The 19,426-nt window shown below is 47.9% G+C and overlaps 1 protein-coding gene across 1 annotated transcript in view; it reads right to left on the reverse strand.

Moving 5' to 3' along the window:
- Window positions 1-1,249: 1,249 nt before the first annotated feature.
- The window catches only part of Acss1 (acyl-CoA synthetase short chain family member 1), a 46,502-nt gene continuing 28,325 nt past the window's right edge, over window positions 1,250-19,426 (reverse strand). Inside the window, exons 6-14 of the mRNA XM_075962417.1 lie at window positions 13,927-14,074; window positions 12,786-12,923; window positions 11,663-11,755; window positions 10,496-10,608; window positions 10,029-10,155; window positions 9,167-9,294; window positions 8,990-9,053; window positions 4,481-4,599; window positions 1,250-2,970 (exon numbers count right to left, since the gene is read on the reverse strand). Of these exons, the coding sequence (XP_075818532.1) occupies window positions 2,791-2,970; window positions 4,481-4,599; window positions 8,990-9,053; window positions 9,167-9,294; window positions 10,029-10,155; window positions 10,496-10,608; window positions 11,663-11,755; window positions 12,786-12,923; window positions 13,927-14,074 (1,110 nt within the window). The 3' untranslated portion in view covers window positions 1,250-2,790. The remainder of the gene's footprint in view (window positions 2,971-4,480; window positions 4,600-8,989; window positions 9,054-9,166; window positions 9,295-10,028; window positions 10,156-10,495; window positions 10,609-11,662; window positions 11,756-12,785; window positions 12,924-13,926; window positions 14,075-19,426) is intronic.

Here is a 19,426-nt window from a genome sequence, read left to right on the forward strand (position 1 = left end):
TCAGAAGGCACAGCTGTTTCCTGGGTCTGGCTTTTTTTTTTTTTTGAGACAGGGTTTTCATGTGTAGCTTTGGAGCCTGTCCTAGAACTTGCTCTGTAGACCAGGATGGCCTCGAACTCACAGAGATCCAGCTACCTCCGGAATGTTGGGATTGAAGGCATGCACCACCACTACCCAACCCGAGTCTGACTTTAATTTGCCTTTATCGGTATGAACATCAAACACATGCTCTTTTACACTTCTGAGAGAACCTGTTGAGACTGACCAATATCAGTGTACCCACCTCTACCAGCTGCCTGCTCGTCTCTCTGCACCGCAGAACCAAGAACTTGGATCTTTGTTAGGAATTTCAAGGAGACAAAAACCCAAGAGAGGGAGTTCTCAGAGAAACAGGCAGGTAGCTTTCTAAGGTCTTCACTAATCCCTGGGTCTTTATTCTCCTTCAGACAGGCCACATCATTTCTTGTCAAGCAAGTGGTAGATAACAGGCAGCTTCCATGCTGTCTTTATGCGTTTCTTGGTGGCCCTGACAGTGTCACATGGCCATACTTGAGCTTGTCCCTAAGGCTGGGTCCCGTGATACTCGGGAATGAGCATTATAACCTCACTCCTACAGACAGATTTGGCCACTTAACAAAGTCAGAGGGTGGTTTCCCCGCAGAAATGGTGGCTTTTCCAGAAGCAGCGTGATGATAGCTTGACTTCCTAAATTGTTTGCCTTGCAAGCATGGGGACATGAGTTCAAGCCCCAGAACCCATAGTAAATAGGCAGGCATGAATAGAGTCGATAGTTTTCACTTGTAACACCAGCAGTGACGGGGTGGAAACAGATTCTCTAGGGTTCACTGCCCTAGACTAGTCACTTGGTGAGTCCTGGCCCCAACGAAAGACGCTGTCTTAAAAACGAAAGGTAGATGGTATCACAAGGTTGTTTTCCGGCCTCCAGGTGCATCCACGCATGCACGTTTGCACATCCACACACACAAGTGCACCTGCACACACATAAACAAACACACACCCACATGAACACACTTAAGCAACCCACACTTTTTTGTGTGCTATCTTTTGAGTGAATAGACCCCTTATAGTTTTTCCCTTAGGATTGTATTCAGGGAGGAAAGGAGACACGGAAGTCTGAGGTGAGTGCTGGCCTAACATTCGCTAGTGTCCATCTCCAACATCAGGAAGAAACAAAATAGAACAGCATCAGCTAAAAAAAACAAAACAAAAACAACAACAACAAAAGAAGTCCCTATAAGAAGAGAGTGAACAAAATAAAGCTTTATTTGAGTGTTTCTGTAGATCATTCTGACAGCTTGTATCAGCCACCTGGAAAGCTAGGCCATTTCCCAAAGGGTATAGTAACTACAGCCAACCAAGTCCATCACAAGACATTTTTTATTGCTGATTGTAACAGAGGTCTATTTATTCGATATTTATACATACTACAACCGCTCCACCTCCCGGAAGTGTCAGCGTATTTACCCCGTTACCCAAGTCAACACAGGTTAAACTCACAGTAGGTGTGCAGTAACTAAAATACCCCTGAAATACCCACAGAGCTAAGTGCTATGGACCAGATAGAATAGTCTTCCTCCACCCCCAGGGGCCCTGCTCACAGAGCTGTCACACGCTCAGGCCTCCCACGCTTAGCCACACCTAGCTACAGAATAAGCTTTCCATGACTTCACAATCTGGATCACCCACCAACGTCCAGGGGACGTAAGGCACATTGAGAGAGGACTTGCTAGGGAGCATCAAGTGTCGTCATTGGACCACAGTGGTTCTTGCTGCCCCAACCATAAAAGATAGTGGTCAGGCAGAGTCTTCAGGAGCCCAGAACCTTAGTAAGACACCTGAGTTTTAGCTGACTCCCACGAACAACCTCACATAGTTGAAGCAAAGGCAATCTCCTACTAAGAGGCACCTTGGGGAAAGAAGCTCCTTCCAGATCACAGCTTAGAGAAACAAACCCAAATGATTTCACAAGTGAAAGGGAGGACATTCGCCCTGTCGCTTGGGAGTGAGAGGAGCTGGTGTGTGGCTCAGAGGTAGAGTGCTTGCCTAGTGTGCAGAAGGCCCTGAGTGCAAACCCTAACATGCGAAACAGAAGAACTGTCGAGTTTGTTCTATGGCATAAACCAAATGAACCGAATATGAAACAGACACTGGAAGCGAACGTGGCAACTAGGACTAGCAATTTTGTGTAAGACAGAGGCACAAACATCTCCGATTTGGACTTCAAGCACACCAAATTCTAATAAAAAGTACACTCTGTTATCTTCACGTTTCCCTGGGGAGACAAGAAGGGAGAATTTTCCCAATTCCTCTGTGTGTGTATGAGAGAGAGAGAGAGAGAGAGAGAGAGAGAGAGAGAGAGAGAGAGAGAGACTAAATGTTAATGTTCACATTACACTCGAGTGTCCTGCTATTCTCCCCAAATAGAAAAGTACAAAAAAATAAAACATCTGCATTTTATATCTCGACACATCTGGAGAAGGCATAAGAGCTTTGGAGCTAAGCAGTGAATAGTCCTCTGGTGGCCCTGTGCTGGCTCACTGCCCGTTGTGACTTCACTCTGGAAACCAGATGTAGAACAAAGGCCTCCCCTACAGAAGTGGCCCTCTGGGCTGCAAAAGGAAAACAGGGGCTTTGGCCCCACATAGGGACAGCAGAGGGATCATAGAGAGGTCATGTGCTCAGATGGAACAAGACGCCTTCACAGGTCCTTTCCCTGAGGACTGCCAGGGGTCTGGCGCAGCCTTGTCTGAGCAGAGACACAGGCACACCTCACTTGGTGGCAGCCCGCTTGTCTTCATACTTCTGGAAGGCGCTCAGGATTTCTGAGATGACACTGGGGTCCTCCAGGGTGGTGGTGTCACCTAGATCCTGCCCCTTACTGGTGATGATCTTCCTTAGCAGCCTCCTCATCACCTTCCCAGATCTGGTTTTGGGGAGACGCTTCACCACCTGGCAAAGATAGGTGGTGTTATTAGGATTTGGACAGCGTCCCCTGTGCCGGTGTCTCCCTGTACAGAGATAAGAGTTCTCCCGCGGAGGCTGACACTTCTCAATGAGAACTCCGCAGCAGCTGCCTGATATATGAGCCAAACAAGGTCTTAATCCCCCTGCAACCTGATGCTGAAGCGGAAATAAACCCAAAGGACATGATCTAACCTGTGACAAAGCTTTGCTGACCCGCCCCCCACTCCAGGTCTGACTGCTGGACCTCCTTTGCCTACCACTATACTTGAGTGGGTTCCTCCTCATCCCGAGCCTGGGACTTAGTTTGGGTAAAAGCCACTAAGCAGTAAATTTTGTCTTACAGTTTGATGCAAATGGTAATACTTCAAGAGCTGTGTTTGGGAGGATGTGTGTGTGTGTGGTGATGGCAGTACTAGCTGGAGACTAAATCCAGGGCTTCGAGTATATAAGTTTTTTAATAATGACTGTCTTTAAAGATAGTCCATGTCACAAGTCCAGCTGGTAGGCCAGCAGTGTGGGCAATATGAAGGGGCACCTCACTCTTCTTGCCTCGGAGGATCCCAAACCCAGAAATCACTATGGAGAGGTGTCAGGGAAGGAAGGAAAAACCTGAAGAGACTAAGGGGTGGCCCGGGCCTTCCTGCAGGAACTGACCTCTTGCTGGGAAAAGGAAACCACATGGGGTTGGGGGACTCTGGTGCTTCCCATGTCTCTGGAATCTTTCAAATCTGGAAATCGGGTGAGCATAGCTCAGCAGTGGAGCGCATGCTCAGCATTCGTAAGTTTCTGGGCTCAATACTCTCAGGATTTGAATCTCAAGTGCCCTCCAAAGAATATGTTAAAGGTATGATTGCCAGTTCATGCTGTTATTGGGAGACGGTGGAACTTTTAGCAGGTGGGGCCAAATGAAAGAAAGCTCATTCAGGAGAGAGCCTTTGAAGGACACATTAGTATCACAGCTCCTCCCTCCCTCTCAGCTGCCCTGATTTAAGCAGCTTCATTTTGCCCCATGTTTCACACCAAAACAAGCAATGTGGGCACAGGCCAAAACACAGCCCAACCAACCAACCACAAGCTGTCACTGTGAACCAAAATAAAACCTTCTACCATTTAAGTAAATTATCCCAGGCATTCTGTCATAGAGATAGAAAGGAAATACACACCTAGCCCCACGAAAAGAAAAAAAGAATAAAATTCAGTTCTCCTTACCTTTAAGCCCTGTACCTGAAGCCAGCCTTCAAAGGCTGACATACAAAAAGAATCTAGCCTCGCTTAGGGCTGTGCCCTAAACAGGTGTGTGCTGTAAACTTCAAATGCTATGACCCTTTCCAGTCTCGGGAAAAACATGCAGGAAACCCGAACCACTGGGGACAGTTTTGACATTGGTGGAAAAGGAGCCCTAGGCTTGTAAAAGTTCAGCATTGTTTGCCATTTGTGGAAAGCAGAGGAGACTTGAAGAGAGCCATGCTATCCGCCCCCCAGGGGGTTGACTCACCAGGATCTGGTCAGGCACTGCATACTTAGCGATCTTGTTGGCCACCGCCAACTTGAGTTCGTTTACTACCACGTTTGTGTCACTGGTGTCGTCTTTCAGCACGATGAAGGCGAACGCAGCTGGAAAGAGAGCAAAGACTCAGCGTGCTAGGTCCTGAGTCCGGTTTGAATCTGTGCTCACCGCTGCTGTAACCTAAAGGGTTGCCAAGTCCTGAGACCGTTACAGAGTAGCAACGGCTTCCCTTCCTGCAACCCTGAAGAAGCATGCCACAGCACAGCAAGTGAAAGCAGCCCCAAGAGTAGCTCCGCCTGCGTCCTGCATGGGTAGTCATGCATGCTTGAGAGCGTGACACAGCAACAGAGCTGATGGCTGTGTGTGACCTCAAACATGTGACCTGACGTCCTTTCCCTCCACTGCGAAAGAAGGCATGGTGTTCCGAATGGAGGACCCGGATATTAATCCACACATCTTCAAACACCTGATTTTTGACAAAGAAGCAAAAAATATCAAATGGAAAAAAGAAAGCATATTTAACAAGTGGTGCTGGCAAAACTGGATATCAACATGTAGAAGAACGAAAATAGATCCCTATCTATCACCATGCACAAAACTCAAGTCCAAATGGTTCAAAGACCTCAACATAAAGCCAGCCACACTGAACCTTATAAAAGAGAAAATGGGAAGTACACTTGAACGCATTGGCACAGGAGACCACTTCCAAAATATGACCTCAGCAGCAGAGACACTGAGAGAAACAACTAATAAATGGGACCTCCTGAAACTGAAAAGCTTCTGTAAAGCAAAGGACATGGTCAACAAGACAAAATGACAGCCTACAGAATGGGAAAAGATCTTCACCAACCCCACATCAGACAGAGTGCTGATCTCCAAAATATACAAAGAACTCAAGAAATTGGTAATGAAAAGAAAAAATAATCCAATAAAAAAATGGAGTACAAACCTAAACAGAGAACTCTCAACAGAGGAATCTAAAATGGCTGAAAGACACTTAAGGAAATGCTCAACATCCTTAGTCATCAGAGAAATGCAAATCAAAACAACTGTGAGGCTCCATCTTACACCTTTAAAAATGGTCAAGATCAAAAACACTGGTGACAACTTATCCTGGAGAGGTTGTGGGGAAAAGGGAACAACTTAAAAATGTGCTCCCTGAGGCAGGGGAAAATGGCTCACTCAGTAAAATAGGTGCCACACAAGGATAATACCCTGAGTTCAAATCCACAGCACCTGGATAAAAAGGCTGAACAGGCAAGGTGGGGCATGCCTGTGGTTCCAGCCCTGGGGAAACAGAGATGGTGGCTCCCTGGAGCTTGCTGGCCAGCCAGCCTAGCCAATCAGTGAGCTTCAGGTTCAGTGAAAGACCATGTCTCAAAAACTTCAGTGGAAGACAACTGAGCAAGACATTTGACTCTGACCTCTGGCCTCACATGCATGTGCACTGTACAAACATGCCTCACATGCATGTGCACTGTACAAACATTCACGAGCATGGCACGCACACGTGCACACACACACACACACACATTCCCCCGTTGCACCTCTTGTTGAGCATGCTGGGGCTACTGTGTTAGACAGTATCAAACGTCAAGCTTGAAAGACCCCATCATGGAAGAAAGTTCTGCCAGGCTGCAAGGCGAACGCATGTGTCAGCACACACACTAGACAACACTTTTCAGGCTCCTGGAGAGGTCTAGAAAGGATGCACCCTGGGTCCTACTGCCACACAAAGATCTAACTTTACTGTTTCCCCTCGCCTGTCCTCCTGCTGCCCTGCAATGCCCCTCCCCTCACTAAGTGTTTGCATACTGTGCAGCTCTTCCAGCCACTCATTTGTCAGCTCTACACCGGGTCCCATCTCCCAAACATTTCCTTCCCCTGGGCTTCTTGAACCTGCTGCACTGTGGAAAGTCCTTAGTGACCGTGCTTACGGTTCAATGCTTGTCTCTCCTTTCTGTTCCCTGCCCGTCCCATCCGGTGAGCCCATGATGGCAGAGGCCTCACCTTCTTCACATTCACTGGTGTGTCTTTAGCACCGAAAATCACGCCTGGAGTATGTTAGCTGCGTGTTAAGTATGTTGACTAAAGGTTGCTTCCTGCACACACTATGTTTGATCTCCGTGTAGAGAACTAAGCTGCTACTAGAGAGGCTCCCCGTCTCCACCTGAAAAGCTCTTATTCATCCCTCAAAGCCCTGCTTGGTTAATTTAAACTCTGTGACCCTTTTCCTGACTCTGTCCATCAGTTAGAGTCTTTGGTCTCTGAGAATGGCTGATAGCTTCACTATCCCCACCCTTTCAGGTTGTGATGTCTTCAGAGGAAAGAATTGCATTGTTTCATCTTGGCAGTTGACGTGACATTGGAGAGAGACCTGGATTATTGATTCCAGAGGAGGGATAAAGGGTGGTGGAGGAGCAAATTAAGACCCAGACGGAACTGTGCAAGGTCCAAGAAGTCATAAGCCAGCAAGGCAAGAGACTGGCCAAAGCCCACAATGTTCAGGCCCTAGGCAAACTAGACCGAAGGGCTTCATCGTTCAGAGGGAGTCGGTACAAGCATGCAAGTATATTCAAGCAGTTTGACATTAACTTCAAACTGTGAATGGGTTACCTGTGAATTCCAAATCTGTTAGAAGCCAATGAAACACCTACCTAGCATCAAACATACTCTATGTAAATTTTCCTCACAGCCCTGTAAGCACTGAAGGACCGATACTACCTATGCTGAGAGCGGCTGCCAGAGCAGGAAGAGGCCAGAGGACCCCGGGAGCGTGTCAAGCACCATCAGGCATCACACTGGAAATGCCCCTGAAGAACCCACATGTAGGTGGAGCAGCTGAGGCAGAGCACAGCCCAGCATAGCCTGCCCAATCTAAAGCTCTCCCTCTGCAATGCAGTTTCTTTGACCTTGTTCATATTTTCTAGGGTTCATCCGGGTACTACTGATAAGCCCCCAAAGGCAAGGCAGAAGGTGTCTTGGTCACGGGCTGCTTTCAGCAGTTCCGTGCCCTCTCAAGTTCAAGACTTAATCATTGACACTGTCTGGAAATGCAAACTGAACCTTCACAGCACGCCAGTGCACTGCAGATCCCTATACCACAGAGATGTAAAATGCTAGGGCCCCAAAAGTGGTCCAGGTCCCTATCCAAGTAAGGTACCTTCCCAGCCACCCATGAGGAACCGTTCTCACTGCTAACCACCTCCCACCCTGCTGATATCTAGACACTGCCTCTGCTGGAGGCTATCCCAACAGCTCTCCCACATGCCTGAGTCCCCCTAACAGAGCCACGGTCACATCAGCAGATTGGTTCTCTGGGAATGAAGGACACTGTTCTTAAAGCACTTAGTTGGCTTTTAAATTTTGCGAGATGCCAATTCAAAGAAAGTATTTGATGGGGCTAGAGATACGTCTTATCTCGGCAGTTAAGAACACCAGCCACTCTTCCAGAGGACCTAGATCCTATTCCCTATGGCAGCTAATAACCATTTGTAAGTCCAAGCCCAGGAACTCCAATGTCCCACCCCAGTGCATCCCTATCCTCCGTGGGCACTGCACACACATGGTGCACAGACACACACGCAGCTAAAACATCCACAGATGTAAAATAAAAATATAAAAAGAAAAGAAAAGGCAATGTCTGAGGGGATATGGCACGGTAGAAGACTGCAAACTTGGCACGACTGAGGGCTTGGGTTCTGGCTAGGACATGAATAGAGTTCAAATGTTTGAGTGAATACTGGGACAGGAGCACACACGTGTAGACAAGAAGCAGGTGACAGTTGGAGCAAGCTGTAACATGGAATGTCCCCAAGAGGAGAGAGAACATTCAATCCCAGGCCACTGGGCAGGGCAGACAAGGTCATTTTGTGGGGAAATGACCTTACACAGGCTTAGGAAGTGGCCAGGTCACACCAGCGTGAGTGCTGAGGGCCTGCCGTTGCAACACTCAAGTGTCCTTTCCAGACACAGCCCCTTAGGAACTGGCTGGCTCGGGGAGGGGTATCACTAGTTTAAGACCATTCTGATACCTACTCTGCCCTCCCTCGTTATGTCAAAATGCACTAGAGTCCCAGGACAAGTTTCCCCAGTGTCTCAGGGCAGCAGGGCAGCACACAGCCTGCTGTAGCCCAGTGCACAGGTACGGCTGCAGCAGAGCTGACATTAGTGCCAAAACCAAGCAGGGAGGTAGGCAGGAAAACGTGCATGTGGCTTAGAAAGTGCCCCGAGATATCAGGAACAGAGGTAACTTTCCAGGCTTAGTCGGGGGCAGAATAGGTCATGACTTCTTGGGGTCTAGTATCCTTAAAGGTCAGCAAATCTGGGCATTTCATAGCTCAGACCCTTAATCCTTACCTTGCTCAGTTTTCTCACCAGGAAGGCAAGAGTGTGGCCCCTAGGGCCTGTCACTGCATCCTCAGAGACCTGTTGTTCCTTCTACTGAGGCATCCTGCTAAGAACGAACCTCCACAGGAGGGAGAAGGGGACACTTACCTTCTCCCTTGATGTCATGTGGGTACCCAATGACAGCCGTTTCTGGAACAGCAGGGTGGTCAGCCTATGCAAAACAGAGGGCAAAAGGCCCTGGGGTGACTTGGGGTGTATAATCTCGCCCTGACTCTGAGTGTATCCTTAGAGTACCAGGCAAAGTAAAAGGCAAGTTGAGTTTACCATTGCATCCTCAATCTCGGCAGTCCCCAGGCGGTGACCACTGATGTTGATGACATCATCCATGCGCCCTGTGATCTGGTAATAGCCACCCTCAGTCCGGTGAGCTCCATCTCCAGTGAAGTAATAGCCTATACCATAGTGGGGCATTCAGTGCCAGGGACTCTGACCCTGCCCCAGCACAGTCCAGGTCCCAGCCCCACTCTGGAAGCTAACTCTGAAAGTGACTGAGTTATTCTTGGTCTGTGAACTCCCTCCAGCAACTAATGTAAAAACACCTCTCTAGGGGATGCCAGGCTGTGCTCTAATGAGAGGGCAAGTGGCACTGAGACTACGTCCCACAATGATACCAAGGTGGCAATGTCCAGAGAGCAGAAAACAGACAGTAGCACAGCTGGGATGCCCCTCAAGATGAGTGTCCGCTGTAACCTGGAGACTGGAAGCTGCTAGCTCCAGGTAGGCAGAGATGATAGCGGTCACACCAACCTCCAACCCAGGACCCAAGAGAAAACTGAGAACAGGGATATATACCGTGAGAGCGCCCAGCCTGTGTGACCGTTTCCAAGCGTGTTTCTTCCCTCGACTCTCCCAGTGTACACCAACATGTCCATCCCAGACCAGAGCCATGAGTGAACAAATGTACTCATGTCCACCGAGGTCCCTACAGAGGCTCGGCATGGTCACCCTGCCCCCCAGTCAAGCTAAGGAAGGTCTGGGAAGTGGAGGGGGGCTCAGAGCCAGGCTCGCTTCCATAGAATCATCACATTACACTCAGTTGCCATGAATTTAACGGGTTCCCCTATTTATGGAAACATGATTCCAGGAATCCATGGAGAAGGTATGGGGGTCCGCCCTAGCTTCTCACCTGGATATGCTCTGAAGTAGGCATCTATGAATCTCTGGTGGTCACCATAGATGGTCCTTGCCATGCCTGGCCAAGCTTGAGAAATACACAAGGCCCCGGAGACATCACCACCCTCCACAACATTGCCCTAAGGATGAAGGGAGACATTCGTTAGAAACCTGGCTAGCTCTGGGAGAAAAGCAAAGAACTGACCATCAGCACAGTCCTGACTGCTTGGCCTGAGGCAGAAACTAGGAAGCACTGACTGGAACTGGCCAGAGCTTTCCTTCTGGCAAAGTCCGATGAGGGCCCTGACTTGCAGCAGACATCAGCAGTGCTGCTTGAGAAGGGGCTCCAGAGAGCATGCGAGGACCTGGCCTTTACGCTAGGAACCAGACCCTGCATCTTACTTAGCAAAGGACAGAAGGCAGGGCATGTGGAAGGCTTGTCAGATGAGTAGCAAGGCAGATGTGCAGGATCCCACACACCTTCTCATCCATGAGTACTGGGACGATGCCGAAAAAGGGCCTCATGGCCATACCCGGGAGGATCTCCGCCCCATCTTCCGAGGGCCGTGGTGCGATGCAGATGCCGCCGGTTTCTGCAGAAAGGATGAAGAAACACCAGTTGACGCGAGAACCAGGGACGGGTAGGTTCCAGAATATGTCTATCTAGGCTTAGACTGCAGTCTCCTCCAGTGTGGGCACAAGCAGAGACCCTCAGCTGTGCATTCTGCAGACGGGCAAGGGGATACCCTCTGTTTAACAGACTCTCACTGGGTCAGGCCTGTGTTTAAGATAGGGAAGGGGGGGGGAAGCCACCAGCTTGCCTAGGAAGGCGGAAGAAATGAACTGCTTGAAGCCAGGACTATTTGACACACAACAATGAATAGTGCAGCCCGTGGGGCGTTTCTCTGGGACCGGCATCTATCTGCATGTATGGTGGCATCTCATGAGGTCCACTGTGAAAAGATCTCTGTCCCAAGTCTTCCAGCACAGGCAAGAGCTACTCGTTGAGCCTGTCTCCTGATGGCTACTTGCAACACAAGACTAACGATGACGGTGTTACTGTGTAGTGGTGGCCTCTTCCCCTGAACATCCCAAGCAGCCAAATACTCAAAAAATGACAAATTAAAACAAAACAACCACAGGAAAACTTCCTTTTCCTGCTAACATTTAAATTCAGACTCTGAATCCCTCGAACAAAAGGACTTGTCCCCCTCAGAAATGGCTGAGCTCAGTGGCAGGAAACTATCGAGCGTCTATGAGATCCTGGGCTTGACTCCCAGCCCTGCACCAAAATTAAAAAGGACGGAAGAAAGCCAGGAAAGGGCCCCCGCCTGCAAAGGAGAGCGAACTCCAAGAACTTGTCAGTCCACTGGCCTTAGGCCACGTGGCCTAGTGGGTCACCACACAGTGTCCTCACTCTGGGGCTCACACAGAGGCTGTAAGACGCACTTGAAACCAAGGCCCAGGAAAGCATCACATGTCCCCTAGAGCCTGATTGCACCTCTGAGCCTTCTCCTCTCCAGCTGCATGCTGAAGGGGCACGGGCCTGGTGAGTGCCAAGACAGTCCCCTGAGAACATGAAGAGCCCCTCCTCCAGCCCCTGGCTGGTCCCCAGGCCTGTTCCAACCACCCCTCAGGGACACTCACCAGTCTGCCACCAAGTGTCCACCAGCGTACATCTCCCATCACCCACAACCTTGTGCAGCCACTCCCAGGCCTCATGGTTGATTGGCTCTCCCACTGAAACCACACAAAAGCAAAAATTACTTTAAAATTAAAAACTAACAGTCTTCAGGAAAACCTAAAGCCAATAGGGATAAATTATTAGAGAGGAAAAGCTCTGTGACCTTGCTAAAGGTTACATCGAAAGACCTGGAAAAGCCTGTGTTCCTGTGTCCATAGTCATCAGAGTAATGTACACTATGATGAGGTAGTCACCATGACGGCCCATGAAGCAAAAAAAAAAAACCCAAAATTTAAGAGTGGGGTAAACAGAATATCACCCACAGTGCAGGACTGAAATCTGGCACAGGGCTTCTGAGGAGCAACTGGCACTTTTGATGTATTATTTAAGGGAGTAGACATCCCATAAACCACTCTCAACAATTGTCAGGGGCAGAACCTATTAAAGCTAAAGATGTTTTTACCCCACTGCCTGAAATTCTGTCTCCTGACATTTATTCCACAGAACTGAGAGTAGACACCAAAAAAAAAAAAAAACACATGTAGCAAGGATCCATCTGGGCCAGTCTTGCTCATAACAGCCAGAGAGAGACTGCCTTTAAGGGTAGAATGGATAAGGTGTGATATATCTATACAGTGGATTATCTTACAGCCATGACATTAGCAAGCCATTGCTACCCGCGACAACACACTGTGCGGCCCCATCCACATGAAGCTCAGAACATAAGAATGCATACTGCAAGAACTCCTACAGAGGGAGCCGTCATATCCTCTCCTACCTTCTAGTCTATATTCTTCTCTAGTTCATCTAGGTAGTGCTTGGCTGTGCTATGTATGGAAGGAAGTCTTTATCACCCTGGCCCCTTGGCAGCTGTACATTTGAGTAGATATCTGTTAAGCCTCTGAAAAGAGGTACTCTGCCCTTGCATCCCGTAGCCTGATTTCTCAGTGTCCATCTGGAAAGCTCCCAGGCCTAGCACGCAAGCCTTGCCCATCAGGTTAGAGCCACCACTGCTGAGACAGCGGGGTGTTCCTCCTCCCCAGCCAGCACAGCCTGGCCCTCTGAGCCACACAGCGCTATGCTCACCTGACCCCAGTGTGCGCAGGGAAGAGCGGTCATACTTTTTCACCCAGGCATCTCCATACTTCAGTAGCAGCCGGACAGCTGTTGGGGCACCATAGAACTGGTTGATCTTTAACCTCTGCACGGTCTCCCAGTAGCGACCTACAAAAGGGTTACAGTCAGTCAAAGATCCCACTAAGCACAGCCTATTTTACACACATTCGTGCTAAGCTCAGAGTAACTAAGGGCTGGGTCTCTGTGTGTGATCACAGAAAAGGAAGCTTCTAGACCCAACTGTGGATGGCAGCCTCATATAAGGTGCTTGTTCCACGTGAGCCAGCCAGAGATCAGCTTGAGACGTATTTGCTGCAAGTTTCAAAAACTGACATGGAACTTTGATCGGTGATATTTAAATGACTCATCTTCCCTGGGTAAAAACATAGCCACTCGAAAGTGTGCAGCCATGTCTCCAGAAAACACACACCTAATACTCATAACTCCGTAGCTCACACCATTCCCTGAAGCTGCATTTAGGCAATGACCCTCAATCCCTGCTATCACCCCGTTATGCTCCCTTGAGTGCTGCTGGCAGGATCAAGAGGCATCAAAGAGGAAGTTCATGCCCCAACACTGGAGCGAGAGCCAGCTGCAGAGCTGCTGCAATTTGACTACATTAAAGCAAACATTTGGGGATAGTGTGCTGTGTGAGAGAAATACCAAAGAGAGTAGCATGAGGCCATATCCTCAAAGTGAATGAAACCTAACAAGGGTGGCTGCAAGCCATGTATGGTCCCAAGGCTTGGGCAGTGAGACTGAGGAGGGTAGGAAAGACGGGAGCTGGCCCCGGCTTCAAGGAAAGGCTAGATGTAGCCAAATGGGGTGGTCCAGATATGAGATGGAGAATGTTAGAGTGAAATGGGTGGTTTTGAGATAAAACTGTTCCCTGACCAACTCCTTCTGATCTTTCTGCACACAGCCCTAGGCTCCAGTTCCCCTAGCGGGGCTCAGGGCCTGGAATCTCAAATGTCCACTTGGCATCTGGTCAATGGAACCCAAGAACAGTTAGTTCCCTTGCCAGATCCAGGCTTCTGTGACTCTTTCCTCCAGCCTCGAGATCCCTCCCACACTACCCAGAGCAGGTCTCACCAGAATTCTTGGTCCTCACCAGCATCAGGGTAAACTGGGGTGCTCTCAAAAAGCACCGTGGTAGCTCCGTTGCAGAGGGGTCCATACACCACATAGCTGTGTCCTGTGATCCAACCAATGTCAGCCACACAGCCAAAGACATCACCTGGCTGGTAGTCAAACACGAGCTACGGACACAGGAAAGGACGGACCCTCAAGGACTTGCCTGACCCAAGTCACCTTTTTCCTACCCACCACCAAGACATGGTCATTTGCACAGCCACCTGTAACTGTGACACAGCCACCACAGATGCCAGGAGTGCAGTGTGTGACGGCTGCAGGGTTTTCCCACAGAGCCCAGCAGGAGACAGAGCCACCAACACAGACAGCAATATGGCCATCCCAAGTACCAAACAGTACATGGAACACGTGCCTAGAAAATATACTCCAAACCAAATAATGCTGAGCTACAGAAGAAATTTGCTCAGGTGTTTATCTGTGAGCTAAAGATGGCCCATGTCCTGAAACAAGCATGCAGCCGGTGGTGCCATTTCATCCCGTTAGATAGTTAAGGTGTGGCAACTTGAAGTGGGAACGTATGTTGGCAGTTGAGTACAGGCTTGTCATAGACCTCAAGAGAAGAAAAAAAATATGGCATATTTCTGAACAACCTTATACCACTGTTTTTTAAAAAACATTTAAAAATTTTTAAAAAGTCAAATGCAAGCACCCACTAAACACCATCAACTTCCCTCACTGATTTGGGCTCCTGTTGGCCATTTGAGGAAAATAAAGCTTAGAGGGACCCAGTGACAAATGGCTAGCAGCCATAGACAGACTCCAAGGAAATGAAAGGGAGAAAGGGGATAAAAGAGAGCCCATGGGTAAGGAAAACATCCAAATACTGCGATGAGCAGGAATACGTATGTCTAGGGATGCGGTTTGGGGGTGAACCTTGAAAGGAACATGGGGCAGTGATGATCACGCCATAGAGGATGGGACTATAGAAGGGGCTTCCGCAGGACTAATAGACACTCCATTCCCTCACTACTGTGATGCTCATTTTAGAGTAACTCATGGAACACAGACTGGGTTTTGTTAAGATTTGTATATTTTCGAAAAAGGCCTGAGTTTCCTAGCCATAGAAGTCTGAAGGTCTCTACACCCAATACACAAAAAAAAAATCTCTTAATTATTGAAAAAGATGCCCCTTCCCTATCTTTGTACCCCTTTGGGTACTTTGGATAAGAATAGCCTATATATTGGAATGTGTAGTTACCAGGGAGTGGCACTATTTGAGAAGAATTGGGAGATGTGACCTTGTTGGAGGAAACATGTCATTGGGGGTGAGCTTGGAGATTTGAAGATTTCAAAAAGCCTACACCAAGCCCAACACCTCTCTCTCTCTTTCTCTCCTTCTCTCTCTCTCCTCCCTCTTGCTCACTCACTCTTACTCTGACTTTGGATCAGGATGTAAGTCTCTTAACTACTTCTCCAGTGTCATGAAAGCCACCCTGCCACCATGCTCACTGCCATAGTGATGATAATGGACTAAGCCTTTTTATATATACAAGAGTTGCCTTGGTTGTGGTGTCTCTTTATAACGATAGAACAGTGACTAAGACAGAAACTGGTACCAGACACTGGGCTATGGCTATGAAAAGCCTCACCATGCTGTTTGTTGGAGAAATATGGAAGACTTTGGGACTTTGGACTAGAAAAGCACTTGAATGCTTCAAGCAGAGTTTAGTGGAACATTCAAGCAGAAGCATGGAGGACTGTGATGGGCCCAGCTCAAGAAGTTTCAGGGGGGAAGAGCATTAGTAAGTGGCCTAGAGACAGACCATTTTTGTGATATTTTGGCAAAGAACGTGGCTGCTTTTCACTTTTGTCCTGAAAATCTACCTGAAGCTAAATTAGAGTTTCAGATTAGTGGCTTTGGCGGAGGAGATTTCAAGACAGCCTATTATTGACTCTGTTGTGTTTCTTAATCGTGTGTGTGTGTGTGTATATACGTGTGTGTAATGAAAAGAAGTAAGCTGAATGAAGAGAAATACAAAATGTACAGTCTGAGGGGGAAAAGCACCGGAAAGGTGATGTTGTGCTAAGTCCGATGCTCAAGGAGATAAAAAGCTAAAAGAAAAGCCTGGTGCTAAATAGAACAGAGTGGGGACCTTAGGGAAGACCCCATCCAGATAAGCTTCCCATCTGTGAAAAGGAATTAAGCAGCAAAGGGAGCCATCAACAATAGAGAGCTGATGCAAATATAATTGAAAGAGGAGGCCAAGTTCCAGTGCCAGCAAGCAGCAAAGTTTAGCAGCATCAGACACCCACATGGTGTTGGTTTTAGAGTCAGGGACACCAAGAAAGGGGTTGTGGAATCTCCCTCCAGCTAAAAAAAACTGCTGAGGCCAGAGGTGTCTCAGGGGTTTCCCTGCATGGAGATCCAGAGTGGCCATTGCTTGAAGCTGTGAAAGTGTAGCCTGCCTTGTGTTAGAGCTTCCAAGATGTGGGAGCTGCTGGAGATGGGACACTTGCCAAAGAGAGCTGCTAACAGGAAACGGAACCAGCTCAAAAGAGAGAAGTGTATTGTAGTCAACAAAGCTGAAAGGATTTGGAGATCTGAAAAGTGCTTTGACAACGAGCAGGGGAATATACAGAATTTAGAGTTTGCCCTACTGGGTTTCAGTCTTGCTTCGGTCCAGTATTTCCTCACTATGCTCCCTTTCCTCCTTTTTGGAATGGTAATGTGTATTCTGTGCTGCCGTAAGTTGGATATATGTGATCTGCTTTTTGAGTTTTATTTTTTGGGGATTTATGATAAAGATATTGCCATGTGTCTCAGAGACTTTGGACTTTTAAACAGTGTTGAGACTATGATAGACTATGGGGACCTTAGAAGCTGGACTGAACTCACTTTTGCGTTATGGTGCCTGTGAGGACCAGGGAATGGAACGTGGTGGTTAGAATGAAAATGGCCCCCATAGGCTCATATATTTGAATACTTAGTAACCAGGGAGTAGAACTCTTTGATAGGATTAGAAGGATTAGGAGGTGTGGCCTTAATGGAGAAAGCGTATCATTGGGGGTGGGCTTTAAGGTTTCATAAGCCCTTGCCAGATCCAGTCTCTCTCTCTCTCTCTCTCTCACTCTCTCTCTCTCTCTCTCTCTCTCTCTCACTCTCTCTCTCTCTCTCTCTCTCTCTCTCTCTCTCTCTCTCTCTCTCTCTCTCTCTCTGCCAGTGGATCAGGGTTTAGAACTCTTGGTTACTTCTCCAGCACCATACCTGCCTTCTCGCCACCATGATCATGAACTATACTCTGTAAGTAAGCACGCAATGAAATGCTTTCCTTTACAAGAGTTGCCTTGGTCATGATGTCTTCACAGCAATAGAGCAGTGATGACGAAAACACCAGCCAAGATTCTGGGACTCAAGGTTCTTTCTGGAAGCCTGGCTGGAACTCTGGCCTCATGAGGACAGAACAAGCAAGGAAAGTTGCTGTCAGCCAGAACAGTGTCTAAGCCTGCTCACAGAGACATGGGCTTCCAGGTCACCTGGCCAGAGAGTTCCCTTTGTTATTGCCACTAGTCCTAGCTGAGTTTCCATAGGAATAGGGCATCCAGTCCACCAACGGAACCCAGAAACTCAACCCTAGCTGGGAAGTGTCAGCTACTCACTGAGGCAACCAGGGACCCATGTTAAATCCCAGCCCTCTACCCATCAACACTTTATACACGTTTATTGGAATAAAGCATGATCTGTCATTCCACATGCCTAAAGGGTGTCCCTCTGGTGTCCAATTTCCACTTACTAATTCAAATTTCTTTATAAAAGTGTTTTAAGTTTATTTTTACTTTTGAAATGAGTAGTACTCAGAATGAATTTTCAATTGCTTCAGAGACTCAATTTTTTTTTCCTTTTCTTTTTAGGGTCAGTGGGAAGCAAGGCTTGCTGATACAGGTCTATGATCCCAACTCTTGGGAAGCTGAAGCAGGAGGAGGACACAAGTATGAGGCCAGTCTAGGCTACAGGGTAGATTCTGTCTTCAAAAATAAGGCAAAGATTGTAAGTGCCAAGGGGGACGGGTGACTCCAAGGAGACAGTGCCTTCCAGACGAAAGACTGGGAATGATATGAACTCTGACTGTGGCAGCATGAACAAGGCCTGCATGGGTTCCCAGCACCAGGAGGAAAAGCAGACACGAGGTCTGTCTTAGTCGGGGTTCTATTGCTGTGAAGAGACACCATGACCACAGCAACTCTTATAAAAGAAAGCATTTCACTGGGACTGACTTACAGTTCAGAGGTTTAGTTCCTTATCGTCCTGGCGGGAAGCTTGGTGGCGTGCAGGCAGCCCTGGTGCCGCAGAGGTAGCTGAGAGTTCTACCTCTAGATCTGCAGGCAGCAGGAAGAGAACTAGCTTGAGCTTCTGAGACCTGAAGCCCACCCTAGTGACACACTTCCTCCAAAATCACTTCTACTACAAGGTGACACCTCTTATAGATCAAGTATTCAGATGCATGAGTCCATGGGGGCCATTACTATTCAAACCACCACGGGGTCTCTCACCCTCAACAAAGACATTATCTGCAATTGATACTCACTGGCAAAGGGAAAATCAGTTTTTTCCAACAGAGTATCACTCAGTATATCAACCATAGTCCGGGGCAGGCCCCATGCCCAAGCATAGCTGATGAAATAATATGAACTCAATGATATTTTTGTGGATTGTTCATTTTGGTTTTGTAGTTTCTTCTTTGTCTCATTGGTATTACACTTTTTTGTTCTGATTTTTATTTTTGTGGGGGTTTTGTGCTTTTTAGTTTTGTTTTTTGTTTTGATTTTTGTTTTTGTGGGGGCGGGTTGTTTTTGTTTCTTTTTTAAAAGAGAGAACATAAAGTTGGTTGGCTGGAGGGTGAAGAAGATATCATGAGAATTGGGGGAGGGAAAACATGATCAGACTATATTGTACAAAAAAATTTTAAATAATATAAAAACAAACAAAAAAGCCCTCAAGCAAACAGAAAGTAAAAATCAGGAGGAAAGGATGAACTATAAACTTCTGAGTGGAAGAAAATGCGTATTTTAATATATAATAGTGAATGTATTCATCGTTATACCAGGACAGGACTGGGTTTGGCTTGGCTTTGATTTTCTGCAGTCCTGGAGCTGGAAGCCAGGGCTTCATGTATACCAAGCCTGTATTCTACCATCCCAGCCCTGGTAAGTTATGCTGTTCAGATCCTTTCTTTTTACAGTGCAGCTGTAAGGTATATGTGTAGGAGCTCAAGAAGTCAGAAATGAAAGGGAGCCCACAAGGGCCCCATCCCCCACACCTCGAGCAGAAGGAGCTGGAGCAGGAGAGAGGGGTTGAAGGGCCACAGCAGGCGCAGGTTTCTTCTCTCTTTCCCACATCCACCCTACTGCACCATAACTCACATCAGCACCACAAGCCTGCATCTGCGAGATCACTATGGTTCCTCCTTGCCCTACCCAGAATCTGCCAGAGGCGTAGCGCCAGCCATCTTCCACCCCTTTCC

Source organism: Microtus pennsylvanicus, chromosome 2, assembly GCF_037038515.1.
Source record: "Microtus pennsylvanicus isolate mMicPen1 chromosome 2, mMicPen1.hap1, whole genome shotgun sequence".
In the NCBI taxonomy this organism is placed as follows: Eukaryota; Metazoa; Chordata; class Mammalia; order Rodentia; family Cricetidae; genus Microtus; species Microtus pennsylvanicus.